The sequence below is a fragment of the Gymnogyps californianus genome, chromosome 2 (assembly GCF_018139145.2).
Source record: "Gymnogyps californianus isolate 813 chromosome 2, ASM1813914v2, whole genome shotgun sequence".
Classification (NCBI taxonomy): domain Eukaryota; kingdom Metazoa; phylum Chordata; class Aves; order Accipitriformes; family Cathartidae; genus Gymnogyps; species Gymnogyps californianus.
Window position 1 is genome coordinate 37,576,675 of NC_059472.1, and position 16,534 is coordinate 37,593,208.

General features: G+C 38.9%; 1 protein-coding gene across 1 annotated transcript in view; it reads left to right on the forward strand.

Moving 5' to 3' along the window:
• The first annotated feature begins 360 nt into the window (after nt 1-360).
• Nucleotides 361-16,534, forward strand: part of ARFGEF1 (ADP ribosylation factor guanine nucleotide exchange factor 1) — a 101,075-nt gene continuing 84,901 nt past the window's right edge. Inside the window, exon 1 of the mRNA XM_050890783.1 lies at nt 361-609. Coding sequence (XP_050746740.1) covers nt 486-609 — 124 coding nt within the window. The 5' untranslated portion in view covers nt 361-485. The remainder of the gene's footprint in view (nt 610-16,534) is intronic.

Consider the following 16,534-nt stretch of genomic DNA (forward strand, 5'->3'; position numbering starts at 1 on the left):
GCCGCGGCCCTGACGTCGTTTCCTTCCAACATGGCGAGGGCAGGTTGTTGCTGCTGCAGCCGCCGCCACCACCGCTGCCGCCGCCGCTGCTGCCGCTGCTAATGGATGCGAGTGCCGTCCGGGGGCGGCTCGGGGACTGAGCGCGTCGCGGGCGCCGTCCGCGCACACACGCAGCGGGGGCGGGGGGGGAAGGAGAAGGAAGGAGAAGGCTTCGTCTTCCCTCAGCCGCGGGGGTTGGCTGTCGCCGCCGCCCGGGCCCACCCCAGCGTCTCCTCGGGGGGAGCCTCCGAGCGGGCGTCGGGACACGGCGGCCCTCCCTCTGAGGCAGCCCTTCCCCCGCGCCTGCCTCGGCCCGGCCCCGCGGCCTCGCCGCCTGTCCCGGCCCCTCGCAGCCCTCCCCCGGCGGGAGCGGCCGGTGCCCCGCTCTCCCTCCCCTCCCCTCCCCTCTCCTCCTCTCCTCCCCCTCTCCCGGCTCGATCGCGCCCATGTATGAAGGGAAGAAGACGAAAAACATGTTCCTGACCCGGGCCCTGGAGAAGATCCTGGCCGACAAGGAGGTGAAGAAGGCGCATCACTCCCAGCTGCGCAAAGCCTGCGAGGTGGCCCTAGGTGAGGGGCAGCGCGGAGCGGGAAGGGGCGGCCGGCGGTGACTGCACGGGGGCGGCCAGGGGTCGGGGTGCGCTGCGGGGCCCCCTTCCCCTAGTGCCTGGTGTGCGTTTGTGTTGCGGGGGCGGGGAGGGAGGGAGAAGCGGCGCTGCGGGGCCTCTCTGGGGAAATGAGGCAAGGGGGCTGCCCGGAGGGAAAGGGCTGGGAGAGGTGCGGCTGCGGGCTGAGCCGTGGCACGGGTTTTGGGATCGAGTGGAGGGTCTGTTTAGTTGGGTGAGACTCGGGGTGGGTGCGCAGAGAGGCCGAGGCCTGTCGTGGTCTCCCTGCGAAGCCCTCTGGCAGCGCGTGTGCCCCTGCCCTGAGGGGAGAGCTTCGCCCCTTTGCCGAGAGCGGCCTCTCCGCGCACTGCCCCTCGCTGACAGCGGCGGTGAGGGCGCTGCGGCGCCCGGCGGGCTCTCCTCCTCCCCGCTCGCAGGATGAATAGGCAGAGAGACGGAGGCGCCGAGCTGAGCTGACCTGGAAGCAGACGGCCGGCGGGGAGGGAGCAGGTGACAGGCAGCGGTAAGGGAGGAGGGACGGGGGAGGAAGCGGGGGTGGCGGAAAGCGAGAGACAATGACACCAGGCCACGTCTGGAGTTGGTGGCCCTTCGGAGTCGGGACGCTGTCCTCTAGGGAGGAGGGCTAGAGCGGGAGAGGATGGTCCAGGAGATATGCGAGGGAGAGCTTTAGCCGTGTCGTTACTGGCGGAGAAACAGCTGATGAAGAAGGGGGCTTCCTTCATGCATGTCAGAGCTGGTGCAGCCGCGGAAGATGTGGGAATGTTTGCCTGCTTCGGGCTGAAGAGGGGTGTTGGGTTTGTAGTGCAGCTGTGTCAACACCACCTCGTCTAGAAGCGTGACGGAAGTACCGGGGCTGGGTGGTACAAAGCATATGTACACATTGAATAACAGGCAGCATAAAAGGAGAACTTGGGCGTCAAAATTCTGGCATGATGAGTACAGGCAGAGTTTGAACTGATGTGGCAAAATATTGACGTATTTACTGAAAGACTTCTGGAGAAAGGCCTGCTTTATTTAAATAATACATAAATGGATTATGTCCCTCCCATTCTTGTGTAATTGTTTCTGGTTTTGGAGATAATTATCTTGATTTTGTACAGTAATAATGTCTGTTTAAATGGATTTGTTTGAAGAGATAATATTAAACTGAAACTTGCTTGTTTTAAAAATGAATATAAGTAATTCCAAGCTGTTCTTTTGTCGTTCTAGTAATTTGTCTTTTATAATACTTTCAATTTAAAAAAAACCCAAACCAATCCTTGTTTTCTTTGTCTGTGAAAGACCCTGACAAATGGAGGGGGAGAACTGGCAGTAGTTCAACTATTTATTTCTTAATAATTCAAATAAATTGGAAAGAGTTTTTTCTTACATTTCTCATCACTAGAATTATTAATAACAATCTTACGGTTTAGGCAGATGGGATTAAACTGATAACCCTTTGGCCTTTCCATTGACTTTAGACTGCGTATTCAAGTTAGAAATAAAACAGAGAAATATTTTCTTCTTATTAAAATGAATTTATATCCAGTCTGTATGTCATCCATAGAATTAGACACTGGTATTAATCTTGTGTTTCTGCTGTACTTCATTTCAGTAGCTTGATCTGTCTTAAGTATCATCCAGATCCCTCCAAGCATGGCTCCATTGTGTTACACAGTTTGTAAAGCAAGCCCTCTAGACTGTACGGTGTGCATCTTTTATCTTGTAAACTGATTTGTGCAAGGAGACCCCCAAGCACACAGCCCAGTGATTTCTATGCGCTACAGCTTCATTGAAACCTTCTCCTGTGGATCTGATTGTGTGATTGGGGCTTAAATAGGAAAACAATATGGTGTGTGGGTCTAAAAGCCAGTGAAGCAGGAAAAAAGAAATACAAGATTGTGTGTATTAGCTAATTTATATAGAAGGGCTTCATGAAGTTGAAAAGTATCAGACGTGATGTTAATTACCATAGAGTCTTACTGAAATAAATTTTTTTAGGTTGTGGCACAATGAAATATAGTTGGTGATTGTAAAGGTAGTATGGTCCATTGTCTGGTTTTGTGTGTGATAGACTCCTAATTCAAAAGTGGCAATGTATAACTCTTAAATAGAGTAGTGCTCATGTCTAACTATAAAAAGCTTTTCAGAGAAAAGCAAATATCCTTCTTATTTCCCATGTAGGGCAACTGAGTGTTAAAGCTGAGCTGTTATTTTCATAGCAGAATTGGAAATAGGATGCATGTGTTGTGTTCTCTTCATCTGCTGGAGAGTACTCAACTGGATGCTGCTTTGCCACCTTAAGCAAGGAGTACAGACTTCTTATTCCTGAGAACTTGCTTTATTTTAGAGGCAACAACATTAGTGATAAAACATTAGTAAAATAGTAATTTAGAGTTAAGTTCAGTTTGGCGTTAACTCTGGCAAAGTCTAACCTTAAAGTTTTATTGGATTTTTAAAAATGGTTGTTAAATAAAAGGTAGGTGTAAAAAATCATGGCAGTAATTACACATTCTCAAATCAACATCATGTTTTTTTAGTCTGAATATTTAATTGATTAGTCTTCACTGAAATTATCTGATGTAATACAAAACTCTGCCATTGAGATCTTTTTTTCCAACTGCATGACTGTAGTAAAATGTTGCTTACTATTAGTATATCAAATAGTCTAACTAGTAGTTGTTAATAATCCAGACTCTTTTTTTGTTTTTTTGACGTTTTCATTTTTTGTTTTGTTTTTTTTTCTAAATCCACTATTTACATTGTTTTACATTGTTTGTGTAAGATGAACTGCTATTGAAGTATTTCAGAAACAAGCAGGCAGTGAGCAGAAATACGGTATTCCTGTACAATAGGCAAACAAATTAAAACTCTGCTTTTTAGATTGAGGTTGACAAGCAGTATTTTAAGAATCTTTAAAAATATCCTTTTGTAATTTTTAATCCCTATATATTTTCTTATAAACCTGTACTGTTGCATTCCATCAAGATTATACTTAATTTATTTTTGATTTGTGAATTCTAAAGGAGGAAAACCCTGCAGCATTCCTGGTATATGTTACTGTGGCGGTCTGACCTCTGAACAGGTGTTAAGTTGAGGTCCTTCTAGTATGACCGATTTTCTGGACTATTAGAATATAAGAAAGCAAAATACGAGTTAAATATTGCAGCTTGAATTATAGATGTCCTTTGTTTTTTTAACAGGCACAAAATTAAGCCTGATACTTGCATCCTGTATCTAATGATTCACCAGGTTGTATCTGGATTAATACAGAATAGTTGACTCCAAGGTTAATGTATTTTTTCATGTAACATTGTACTTTCTGAAAGACATTCGCTGTATGTAAAAAATGCAACATTTCTTTCTCTAGTCACCTAATGAAATACGGCTAATTTAGAACTTCGTATTGTTTACTTGCATAGCAGCTACTCTTAATCTATGTAAGGAATGAGTTTATCTTTAAAATTGTCCTCTTGCAGAGAGCATCAGGCAGCAAGCTGACAGCAGAATTAGATTTAGAGGTTCCCTTCCCAGTCAGTTCCCTGCACTGCTGTTTCTTTATTGCTTTTTAGCCATATTACAGTCTAGGAAACTTTACAGTAAACATACTGCATTATGCATAGTCCATAAAAGGTCTTGGGGAAAAAAAAATTCCTCAGCTGAACTTAAAGTTTTTAATAGACTGAACAAAAACCGTTAGTTCGTGTCAGAATCTGGGGTGTGGGTTTCTCTGCCTGGAAAGGTGGTTTACAGAAGGACCAAGCTGAGCAAACCAGAATTCCCTGCTTGTATAAAGGCTGCTAGTTCAACTGCAAATTAGGAGTCAAGCAATCTCTTCTGTAAAACTCTGAACTGCAAATAATGTAAAATGATACGGATATGTACCTAGTATGTAATTAAAAGAAAAGCATGCATGTGCTGCTTGGAATTCTGGAAGTACTGACTGAAGAGGGCTGAAACTTAGTTTTAAAAGGTTCTTCAGTGCTCCTTGGATTGTGTAGTCTGTCATGCAGAGAGCCTGCTCGATGATGTGGGTCTCGTGCAATGTGAAAGTAACAGCTCCATTCAGTTTGTGCTGCCATTACATACACACATAGGATGATGAAGCAGCAGGATATAATTAAGCACTGAATATTAGTTTTTCTGAAAACAGGTAATGTTTGGAGTAGAACTCACCCCAGAGGTGGGAAGAATCATCTATATCTTTACCTACACAGATTTGTAAATGGCCTGGGAAAGTCTCACCTGCATAAATTTTTCTCTCTCTCTTTTTACCCTTCCTAGTTTCATTTTCTCGTGTCCTTCGCATATATAGATAATCATGTTCTGTTATCAGAGTAAGCTAGGTTAACAGTCGATACAGAAATGCATGTACCTGTTGCAAACACTGAGTGGATTGAAAAAAACCTTCCTAAACTAGCATGAACAGTTAAAAATGCATTTTGAAGACCATTATCGTGTTACTCCTCTGGAATTAATTTTACTGGAGAAGTGTTGGACGAGCTAAATTTCTGTTTGTATTTTGGATAATGCTGTTCTCGGTAGACTGCCTTCCATCTTTCATCAAAATTAGTTGTCCTTTTTTAGAAGCCAAAGCCCAGAATTTTTGGAGTCTTTTCTATTCTGAATACAAAGAGATCAGTATTGTACTATTGTCTGTTGTCTGCATGTGCTATAGGCATTTATTTTCACAATATACAAGTCACCATTGTCCATACAGAATTTATTTTGTGGTTGTAATTGTTCTTCTGAAACACTTATTTTGAAGTAAGCAAGCAGGATAAATGAAGATTTTTTGCTAGTACAAACCAAGATGTATATTTAAAGGAAAAAAAAAAACCTCTAAAATTTGCAGCTGCCCTTCCCTCCTCTTGCTTGCTTTGCTAAGCTTGGGCTTTAACTACCCGGGCTTCTGTGTGGTTAAGATCTCATCTACTTTTGCAAAGATTTAAAACTTGGCTTGGTAACGGTAAAGTTTGGTTGGCCTCATAAACTGGTTGCCTTCTGCATTTGAGGTGTAAAGTGCCATTTATGTTGAATTTATGGGGCTAATTTAAGAGAAGTTGTGTATAGTGGGAATTTCTATTGTTTTAAATGTGATCAGTTCTTGGCTGTGTAGAATGGCAATGCTGACAAGCTTTAATCTCCCTTGAGAAAGGGGATGGTTGGCAGGGTGCACATAAAAACACTTTTGTAGAAAACAAGGTAGATTGTATTTGAGTTGAAAAAGTGTTAATGGAGAATGAGTATCAAATACTTGCTTTTTGTTTTGGAAGGGAAAAAAAATGGGGTTTTTTTTTAGGTGGAACTTTGACTTTATCCTGAAATACGTCCTCAGTTAAAGCCTTTGATATTTTGAAAGTTTTAACAGTGATTTTCAGTATCTTTTAAAATCTAATCTTGAAAGACTTCAACACATCTTTGTGACACAGGGCAGCTTTTAAATACCTCTGTTCTGCTGCATATTTTAGAGCACTAACTGGAATGTTGAAGCTTAAAATGAAAAGTTGTTGCCTTGTGACCAGAGTGCATCTATTTCTTATAATGAAATATCCTTACTGTTTTGTGGGTTTTTGTTCTAGCTGATCTTTTCCTGTACCCTCTTCCAGTATATTATTCCTGTAATTGTCATCTTTTCATCTCTTCTCTTGGTTCTTGTTTTCAGTTAACCACTGTTTCATTTTTTTCAGGATGACAACAGTATCCATTCTTGTGTGTCTTCTTCATATACAGTTGAAAAAAAATTAGCTTGCCCATTGATGTCAGATGTACATTCCAGACCTTTTCTGGAGTCCTTCAGAGAATAATTGGTATTGAGCTGGTGTTTTGATAGTATGTTGTTAAATATGCTAACTTGTTGAGCTGTCAGAGAGGATTGTCACATGGGTGTTTATAGAGAGGGAAGCATCAGCCAGTGTTGTTCTAGTCAGCGTCTCTTCACTGTTCTTGGCGAAACTGCTAGCTGAAATCATGGACTCACAAAGAGCTAGATAAGGAAGCCTTGTCTTCTTTTGGGACACCTACCTGTCAGTTTTGGGTTTTTCATTGGTGTTGATACTTTTATCAAGTTGCTGATTAGTCAGTACTTTAAAGTAAACAAATGCTGCCAGGAGCCTGGGAAGCAAGACCAGCAAACTTGTACATGACTCTCATTCAGTTCTGCAACAGCCAGTGGTAGATCGGTGACTTGAATAGGCAGGGGGAAGGGAGTTTTGTGTTTTCTGCATCAAGCCAGAGAGCTTTCCTGTGTGATGTGTAAATTGGTGGTTTGCCGGGAGAAAATATTTTTGTCTGGGAAAGACAGCTACTGTCAGTGGAGCATCAGAGGCTGAAGTGACTTGGGAAACAAAACTCTGCAGATTTCGAGGAAGGAGGGAGGTATCAAGGAAATAGAATTGAGTAAGAAGCTTGATAATTTTTATCTGGTAGAGGAGGCAGAACTCTATTGTGTGTGTCTGAAAGCCAAAAATATGTGATCTAGCTGTGCTAGTCAGATGGATACAGACCAAGAAGTATTCTGTGCATAGTTGGCAGATATTACCATGTCCTTTCCATGAGTAAATAGTGGAAGAAACTATAGGTTACAGTTAAGCAAATCAAACGTTTAAGAAAAATCACATGCATACAAAAAGTCTCCAAACAACCAGGGAAAACATAAAATACTTCTGTGGGATTTTATAGAAAGAGAATATTGTACAAGGACAATTGAACAAATGGTAGCTGGTGTGTTTTGTTTCTATGAAAAACACCTAGTGTCAGAATTTAAGAAAAAAACAAAACCCAAAACCCCAAAAAACCCCCCAGCCTATATATTTTGTAGATATCTTAATGGAATGCAAGGGAGTTAAATAAAAATTACCTGTTTTGAGGGATAAGGTAGATGATACTTGTTGTATGATACTTCCCATTTTGAGTATAAATGTAAAAGAGCTGCTAAAAATAGGCCTGTAAAGTCCCAAGAGTTTGAAATACCTGGCAGAGCTCCCTTATTGATTTCTAATCAGTCTTAGGACACTGAGAAAATTCCGAAGGACTGGAAGACATCTGCTATTGTGCCAATATTGTTACAAGGATGAACAGGATGACCTAGGTAATTACTAGTGTATTGGCCTAATGTTGATCCCAGGCAAGGTAGTGGAGTAGCTGATACATGATGTGGGTGAGAACAAAAATGCCAGTGAGCAAGGATTTGAGAAGGATTTAAAAAAAAAAAAAAAGAAAAGCAAGGCCTCTACCAGTTTAAGTTTTTGGGATAGATTATAAGGCATTTTCCCCTACATTTTAGTCTTTTCTAACTCGTGTTCTTCAGTTCTTAATTTTGCATGATTAGAAGTAAAAACTGCCAAACTGTTAGGAAAGGGCTTGATAAAATTTCATTTGAATTGATAAATATTGACAAATTTTGGTGGGTTTTTTTTTCCATTTTTCATATTGCTTCTTTCCACTGTATCCATGGTCTTAGTTTTTAGGTATTCTTCTTGGTGTTGGGTTTCTTTGGGGGCTTCTGGGTTTGATTTTGTTTGTTGTTTTTGTTTAATTTGAAGTTTTACATTTTAGTTTTCAGTGTGGCTGTATTAGTAGATGATGAGGTTTTAGTTGGGAAGCAGGAACTCTTAAAAGAACTTGGTCTTGAGGAATCTGAGCTCTTAGTATGATGCTGTAGTCAAGAGCAGCTTTGAAGCTTGGGTAGTGAATGTGGAGGTTATACGAACTCTGTACCTGATAAAACTTTTAGAGTAATGTTACCCCTGGTTTCAGCAGTGCGTGGGTTTTATTATCAGTGAGACATGCTTGAAGAGCCATATGAATTAGAGAATGAAAAAAAATAGCGCAAGAATCAAGATTATGTTTGTTGCTTCTGTTTAGACACAGGTAGGAAAACAGTGGGCTGGTTTTATTCTCTGATGTTGCAAATCTTCGTATCACTCATTCTTTTCCAAAAATGTGTTTTAATTCAAGCAAAAATTGTTTTGGAGATGTCTTACATCTGGCTGTGCTTTTCAGGAATTTCTAAAAGGCAGTCACACTGGGTGCTTCCTCTTAAACTGCCAAAAGGGTGATTTTATTTTGGAAATTCCTTTCTTTTTAATACAAAAGTCACAGTTGATTTTATGGGAATTGTAAGTAAAACTATGCTTGTACTTCTAAATGTTATACCAAGAAGCTTGTGTACATAGTGTGTTGTGGAAATGCTGTTCGTGTGAAACCCAAAAAAGACAAATAGAGCTTTCATTTTGAGAGGGAATTTCACTTCTTCCACCTTGATCACCTGCCCGCTGATTTTTTTACCTCTTCAGGAATGATAAATTGCCAAAACGTCCTGAACTGAGTGATCATTGCTGCATTCTGATGGTGTTTATTCCCTGAAGGGGCTACTTGTAGCTTTTCTCTAAGCTGTGATCAAATGTACTCATGCTAGTGAAGGATCCCAAAGCAGTAATGTATTTGGTTGCAACGTTTCATTAGATTCCCAAAATATCTTTCTGCTCAGTTGTTTTAATCTTTTTTTTCTCCTGTGATTTTTTTTTGAGTTTGAACAAAGAACAATTTTTTCAGTAGCATCTCAGGTAGATTTTAAAATAAAAGGACAAACCCAACTCTGAAAAGCAGATTTACACTTGACCAAAGTAGTGGACAGTAGCCCCTGTCTACTTTGATAAACTCACATGGCTGCCTGTTTAACCGGCTCAGATTCTGTTTTTGCAGGTATGCTGTTCTTGTTCTGTTCTGGTATTATTTAATTTTTCTGCTAAACAGGTTTCATTCTAATTGCATAATCTAACTAGCTGTTTTGTCATGCTTGGGTAATTTTTTTTGTCTTTTATCTCAGCTTTTTATTTTAGAATTGTATACACACTCTAACAGCTTAACTAAATTTTACCAAAACCAAGAGAATCTTTTATTAAGACAACTATGGGATGATTGCTGTGGGCTTTTCTTTTTTCTTTTTTTTTTTTTTTTAATTGTTGATTTCAGTTCAGAATGTTTTACTACTGTTTCCCACCCCAACATTTCTGGTACTCTATGTATCATGTATGCTAATGTGGTACGAGATTACATGGTTATTCATGTTATTCTGTTTAATACTTGTTTTTGTTCAAATGGGTAATGTCTGCTGTTCAATGCTCTTTGGTCTTTTTTTATTTCATGTATTTCTTGGTTCAGAAAAAAAATTAAGATATTTTTAAGATAATTGAAAATACCCACCCTTGAGATAAATGGGTTTATTCAAGCCCTCTTTTCTGTCTGCTCTTAAACACAGAGGGAGATAGGTTTAAAAAAGATGATCCATTAATAATACAAATTCTACACTCGCTGTCTTTAGCACTTGCTATTCTAATAATCTTAAGAGGTTTTGTAATGTTATTCCTTCTTTTCATTTAGAAATAGAAGTATAATTAGGTTTGTAAATATTTCATGTCAAGAGATTTTAGTCAATGCTGGATACAGGGGTGTTCTACTGCTTTGTGTTTTCACTTGACGTAAATGTGGGACTCTTGAGTGTCAATTTGCTTTGCAGTTAGTTGTCAGGAATGTTTGAATGACCAACGTGCTTCAACATTGCAATGTACAGCTTTGCAGTTTGAGGGAAACTGGGGAGAAGATATTTTTAGACTTGCAAATTGAGATAAAAATGTTGGGGTTTACTGAAGATGTTAAATAGTATTTTATATGGCAGGGCTCAGCTGTCCAGTTGCATAGTATGAGGTACACTTACAAAGTTTCAAATCTGTAAATTAACTGTAAGTAGTGTGGCACTGGTTTGATTTCTTTGGTAGCTTCCCATCATATTTTAATTTTAAAACTGTGCTGCAAATTAACACAGATACACTTGCACAAAACAGTGTACTTTCAATGCAGGTAATAAGCATAAACTAATGGGAATGCCCTTTCGAATGGAGATGTTTTTTGCAAAGGTGTGGTTCTGTTGTGTGCAAAACTAAAACACCTGTGCATGCCTGGCAAGCAACCTTGCAGGTTTTAACAGTGTGTATAAAGGTCTGGGTGGTACTGTGGCATGGACTGAGAGCGCAGCAGCTGGCATAAAATCACAGATTTTTTTTCTGCAACTTGGGAAAGCTGGAAAACAGAGTCTTAACTCGGCTCGCTTCATTTGGCTAATGGACTGTGATGTCTGCAAGAATGCTATACTGGATCTTGTACAGTGTATGGGAAAGTGGATAGGAATAAATTAACCTCTGTTTTCATTATCCTGAAATGGAAACAGAGCTTTATAACTGCTGTAAGTAAAATTGCTAGAATAGGACAGCTGCATTTGCATGAAAGTTTGAAAGCTGGATAAAGACTGCCTAAGTGCCTGAGAAGTATGATTAAAATTTTCTTCACCTGCAGTGAAATGAGACACTTAGATGTTTTCCACTTGTGATTTAAGACATGGCACTTTTATTTTGTGTGATTATGTGCGCATAATTATGCATATAAATAGATCCCAAATGCTTAGAAATTTTGCTGTAAAGAGAAATAGTTTTCTTCTTTAAAATTGTATCTAACACTGTGGGGAAAATAGACTGTGATGGTTAGTGATGTTTGGAGGAGCTTTAGGTTTGTGTCTTAGATGCAGAAAGGAAGAGAAGAGGAGCTAAGTTTGAGCTCCATCCCTGAGTCTTACATTGTATTCTAAAGCTCAAAACAAAATTCTACATTCAAATTATTAACACTGTCTTTTACATTGAAGGAAAAGCAGCACTTGGACCATTCTTTCCTTGATCGCCTCCTTTTCACGTGAAAGCAGAAGCTGCTGTCTGTCTGCTTGGTTGCTCTCCAGGCCTTTCAGTGATGAACTTGAGGCAGGTGGCATGGCACCAAGACATTTCTTACCTCTACCCTTTGGGTGATGGGGTTTTTTTTATGCTTCTGTGTGGGAGTTCACTTTAATAACGTCGCCCACCTTCCCCTGCAAACCAAAAATCCCCCTCGTTCCCTGCCCAAAGCTGCTCACTGAAACTGGACCAGAGGGAGGACTGGGTCAGGGTGAAATACTCTGACAGGGAAAGGAAGGGTTTTAAATTTCTTTTTTAAAGAACAATAAAGTGTAATTTTGAGGACTTTTTAAAACAAAGTTAGAGATTCTTTTACTATTTATTGCCAATATCTATAAAACTTAAAGGATATGTGTAACTTCAGAGGTTTATTTTCGTATACAGGTTGTACCTGTGGCAGTACATGCACTAATGATTCATAACTAACTTACTGTCCTGGTTTTGGCTGGGATAGAGTTAATTTTCTTCTTAGTAGCAGGTACAGTGCTGTGTTTTGGATTTAGTGTGAGAATAATGTTGATAGCACGCTGATGTTTTAGTTGTTGCTAAGTAGTGCTTATCCTAAGTTAAGAACTTTTCAGTTTCCCATGCTCTGCTAGCAAGCAGGTGTACAAGAAGCTGGGAGGGAGCACAGCCAGGACAGCTGACTCCAACTAGCCAAAGGGGTATTCCATACCCTAGAACATCATGCCCAGTATATAAACGGGGGGGAGTTGGCAAGGAGGGATGGATCACTGCTCTGTCATCAGTGAGCGGGTGGTGAGCAATTGCATTGTGCATCACTTGTCTTTTCTTGGGGTTTATTTATCTTTTTTTTGTTATATTCATTTTTATTGCAATTATTATTATATGTTATTGTTACTGTTATTGTATTTTATTTTACTTTAGTTATTAAACTGTTCTTATCTTAACCCATAAGTTTTACTTTTTTTTTTTTTTTTTTTGATTCTCCTCCCCATCCCACTGTGAGGGGGGAGGAGTGAGGGAACGGCTGCATGGTGTTTAGTTGCTGGCTGGGGTTAAACCACGACACTTATATAAAAGATTTCTACCTCTGTAGAGGTACAAATGGCCAAAATAGTTTTATATACCAATGACTTAAATAAAATTAATAATAATAATTTTAAAAAAGCCTTACATAGCACAGATTAGATGTAATCTAATATACACCTGATGAGCACTAGCTCATGTTGGAAGATGTTTGCATTTGATCACAAATAAATTGCATAGAAATAGCCAGAACTATGCGCTGGCTTCTGAAATACGAGGAAACTTCCATTATTTTGATAACAACAAATAGTTAGAAGGACTAAGTATCCTTTTATAACAGAGAAGGTGATTTTGAAAGTTCTTTGACTGACTGTTGTAGTTTTATAACAGCATTTATTTAATCACATGTCCTAAAATGCTCTTAAAGAACAAGTAGGAGAGGCACTATCTCAGTGCAGTAGAAAGCGTGAGTAATTACTGTTAAATAAAAATTGTGTGTGTGTGTATATATATATATATATAAACCATTTGTGTAGTCAATGCAAGTAGACTTTTTCATAATAGTTTATTATTAACTATGGATCCAGTGGATCCAGTAAATACTGAACTGAATACCTGAATTATCTTGTTCTTCGCAGCTTTGGTAAGCAATGGTAAAAGAAGCACTTCCTTGTAACACAGTGTGCAACATGGGTGGAGTTAACAATATTGCATAGTGGTGACCTTTTTAGGTAGTCTTTCACTTGCCTCCTGATCAGCATCTGAGAAAAGAAAGTGTAGTTGTCGTATGAGTAGTTGTCTTAATTTAAGCAGTCTGAACTTTCAAAAATATTTTTTTTGGATGTAAATAGGAGATGGAGAATAAAGGTTTCATTGTATTAATAATCTAATGCATATGTGCTGTACTGAAGGCAGCCACACTGGAGCTTTCAGAGTACTGTAATACTCATATTCTTACTTCTTGTGTTCATTCAAACATCTTAGTCTGAGCTGCTTCCTATATCAGAATCTAATGAAGAAATCAGGACTTCAGTAACAATCTGATCACTTTGAAAGCTTCATTTGAAAGATCTCACATCAGGACTTCTGATTTAAAATCTGAGCTTTCTATTACAAATACAAATTTTTGTTTGACTGAAAATTACAAAGTTGATACGGTTGTAACCTTTTTGGGGGGCATACCATAGACATAAAAATAAACTTAAGTCCATACTTTTTTGTTATCCAGGTTTTTTTTCTCTGTCAAATGTAGCTTGATGAATTTTAAGACAATCATTAAATTGTAGTCTCCTGGCTATCTTCTTGTATCTGGAAAAGATGATGATTTTCTTATGATTCAGAGCTACGGCAAGAGGGAAGTGTCATAATGCTTTTTTAACTAGAAGGTTACCAGTAGTATAATTCCTGTATAGACTTACATGTGACCTTTAAAGTTTTAGTGCTTGAAATGGGTAAGAGTCGTGCAGTGTCATGTGTTTTGCTTCTTGTTGTTTATCCCTACTTGCAGATTGCTTTTGAAGTTACTCTAGTGAGCAGGCTACTTAATGGGAATATGTTTGGGGTTTTTTTTTTTTGCCATTTCTCAAGGTATTACAAACTTATAAGGATCTTGGATTTAAGTCTGAAATAAAACTTAGTAATTTCCAACTTCTAAATTACCTTTTAAAGTACCCATTTCCAAAAGGACAAAAATTAATTGCAGAATCTTATTTACAGGATTTTATTTTTTTATTTAAAAATAAAATGTAGATTTTCCCATATTACAAAGGGATCTTTTGATTCTGGCTGTTCTTAGAACTTCACACTGCACAAGAGCTTATTGTCCTCAGTTGTATCTAGTCTTTGACAATTCACAGTACTGATTGCTTGACAGAAAGGTATATGAAACCTTCTCATAGACATCGAAAATTTTATGGCAAATGATTGCCCCTGTTGTCAGGATGATAATCAAAAAGCATGAAGGTTCCCTTTTTGCAGGATGTGGGAAGGGTTACTACATAAATAGTTTGATCAGTTTTAACTCTGGATTTTATTTAAAAAAAAAAAAAAGATTCTAGCAGTCAAAATAAACACCTACTTTGAGACAAATATGCTCACATGCCTGGCTTAGAATAGTCATCATTATATGCCAGGATTTATTTTGTTCCATGAGTCTGTTCTGTATGTATATCACATCTATTTAATATATTGTATGCTTGTGTTCATGGAGGGCACAGCAGAGGTGTAATTGCTTTTTTTTACCTTGAGCAAACTGTGAAACTTGAGTGACTTCTATGTATGTAATATTAGTTTGTAGTAGCTGGTTATACTTTAAAAAGTATGGAGTAAGGATGCATCGTCATTGCTATGCATGTGTGCTTACTCCTGAAAAAAAACGTTTAAGAAAAAATAAGAATATTTGAAGGATCGCTTTACATGACAAAGTATTACTGAAGAGGTGGGCTGCGTGGAAAGTGGACGTGTAGCTTTTGTTCATACTGCCAAATGATCCAGAAACAAGACTGAGAAACATAATGATGGTCTTGTTCTGCAGTAGCAGCCTGTCCTTGCCAGAATAAATACAAAGCATTAGTAAAACATTTATTTCAGTCTTCCGTTGTCACCAAGCAAGCAAATGAGCAAGTAGAACATAGTAGAAAATAACAGAGAAGTCTCAAGAAATAGTATCATCAATAGGTAACTATGTCAAAAATAAATATATGCTTGCTTATATATGAATGCTGGAAGTCTTTAAAAATGGTCAGCTGAAATATCAGTGGTTTTAAAATGAGGATGCTGTCTTAACAGACCAGGAATGAGGAGGGATAATCTGTGGAAAAGTTTTAATTCCATAGCATTCATTATGTAGGTATGAATGTTTAATTTGCTGTACTTTACAGAAAACTTAGTCACGTTAGGTGAATAAATCAACTGCGTTGACAGGTAACGTTCACTTAAGATGTATTGAGCAGCTTTGGAGTCCTTCTCGAGCACTGCCCAGGAATTGGTTTAAGATGTAGCAACTGAAGAGCTGGTCTGTAATAGTGAGCATTCTCATCATTACATGCTCAAACATATGCTCAAATTCAGCTTCATAGTAGTAATGAAAAAGACTCCCTAAAGCACGGGGGGGGCGGGGGGGGGTGTTATTTCAAAAAGACTAATACAGGGTTGAGGACACTTTGAAGGGAGCAAAATGCTTAGAGCTAACATGGTGAGTCTTTGTCACGTGTTTTGTTAACAGTTAGAGTGAGTGTATACCAGCTATTGATAAAAGCTTATGAAAAGCCTGTGATAAAGTCAGGATGAACAAATAGCAAAGAAGAAAACACACCCATATCTGTATGGCTTGTAAATGATAATGGTATCACAGAAGCATTTGGGGAATATAAAGATATTGAAGGAGACCAAAATACATTATTTGCCTTGTTGTTGTATATGGAAGCTGAGGAAGTTTCCTATAGTGGAATTACAAGGAATTAGTCAGGAAAAAAATCCCAATTCGAAGTTTAAACCAAAGTTCTTATTAACTGGTTAGGATTAGGAGTTTTTAAAGGGCCTCTAATCTGAAATTGCTGAACTGTTTAATAGAGCATGTAATATTAAAATTTCATTGATTGCTAACAAAGGAATGGGAGGTACTAAATGTGAGTAGCGACAGTCTTTTTGTTTGGTTTTTTTTTTTTTTTTAAAAACAAGAAAGTGCCAAGGGTATGAGGGATGGAGAAATCTTGAGAATTTCAGCCTGGCAAGTCTGAACTGTAGCAAAGAATAAAGCTGGTAGAGAACAGAATGGATGCGTGTGCTGTGGTGAAGAAGATTGCAGAGGGGAAACTTACCATTACAGATCTGTAAGGCAGAGTCGATGAGTGTGTAGATAAGCGTAAGGTAATCCAATTTTACAGTAAACCTCAACCAGGTTGCTCACCCAAGGTTCCTGAAGGTACTGAGCTGTCAAGGAGTACATGTTCTGCTTTCCCAACCGAGAGGTATTTCAGTTCTGTAGAGGTTTGTGGTGTTTTGGGGTGAATGGTGAGGTGACAAAGGTTGACAAAAGAAAATATCTTAAATATTCACTCTTAAAGAGTGAAAACGACCTGTGTAAAGCAGTTGTGCTATACTGACCCACTTGTTGATACG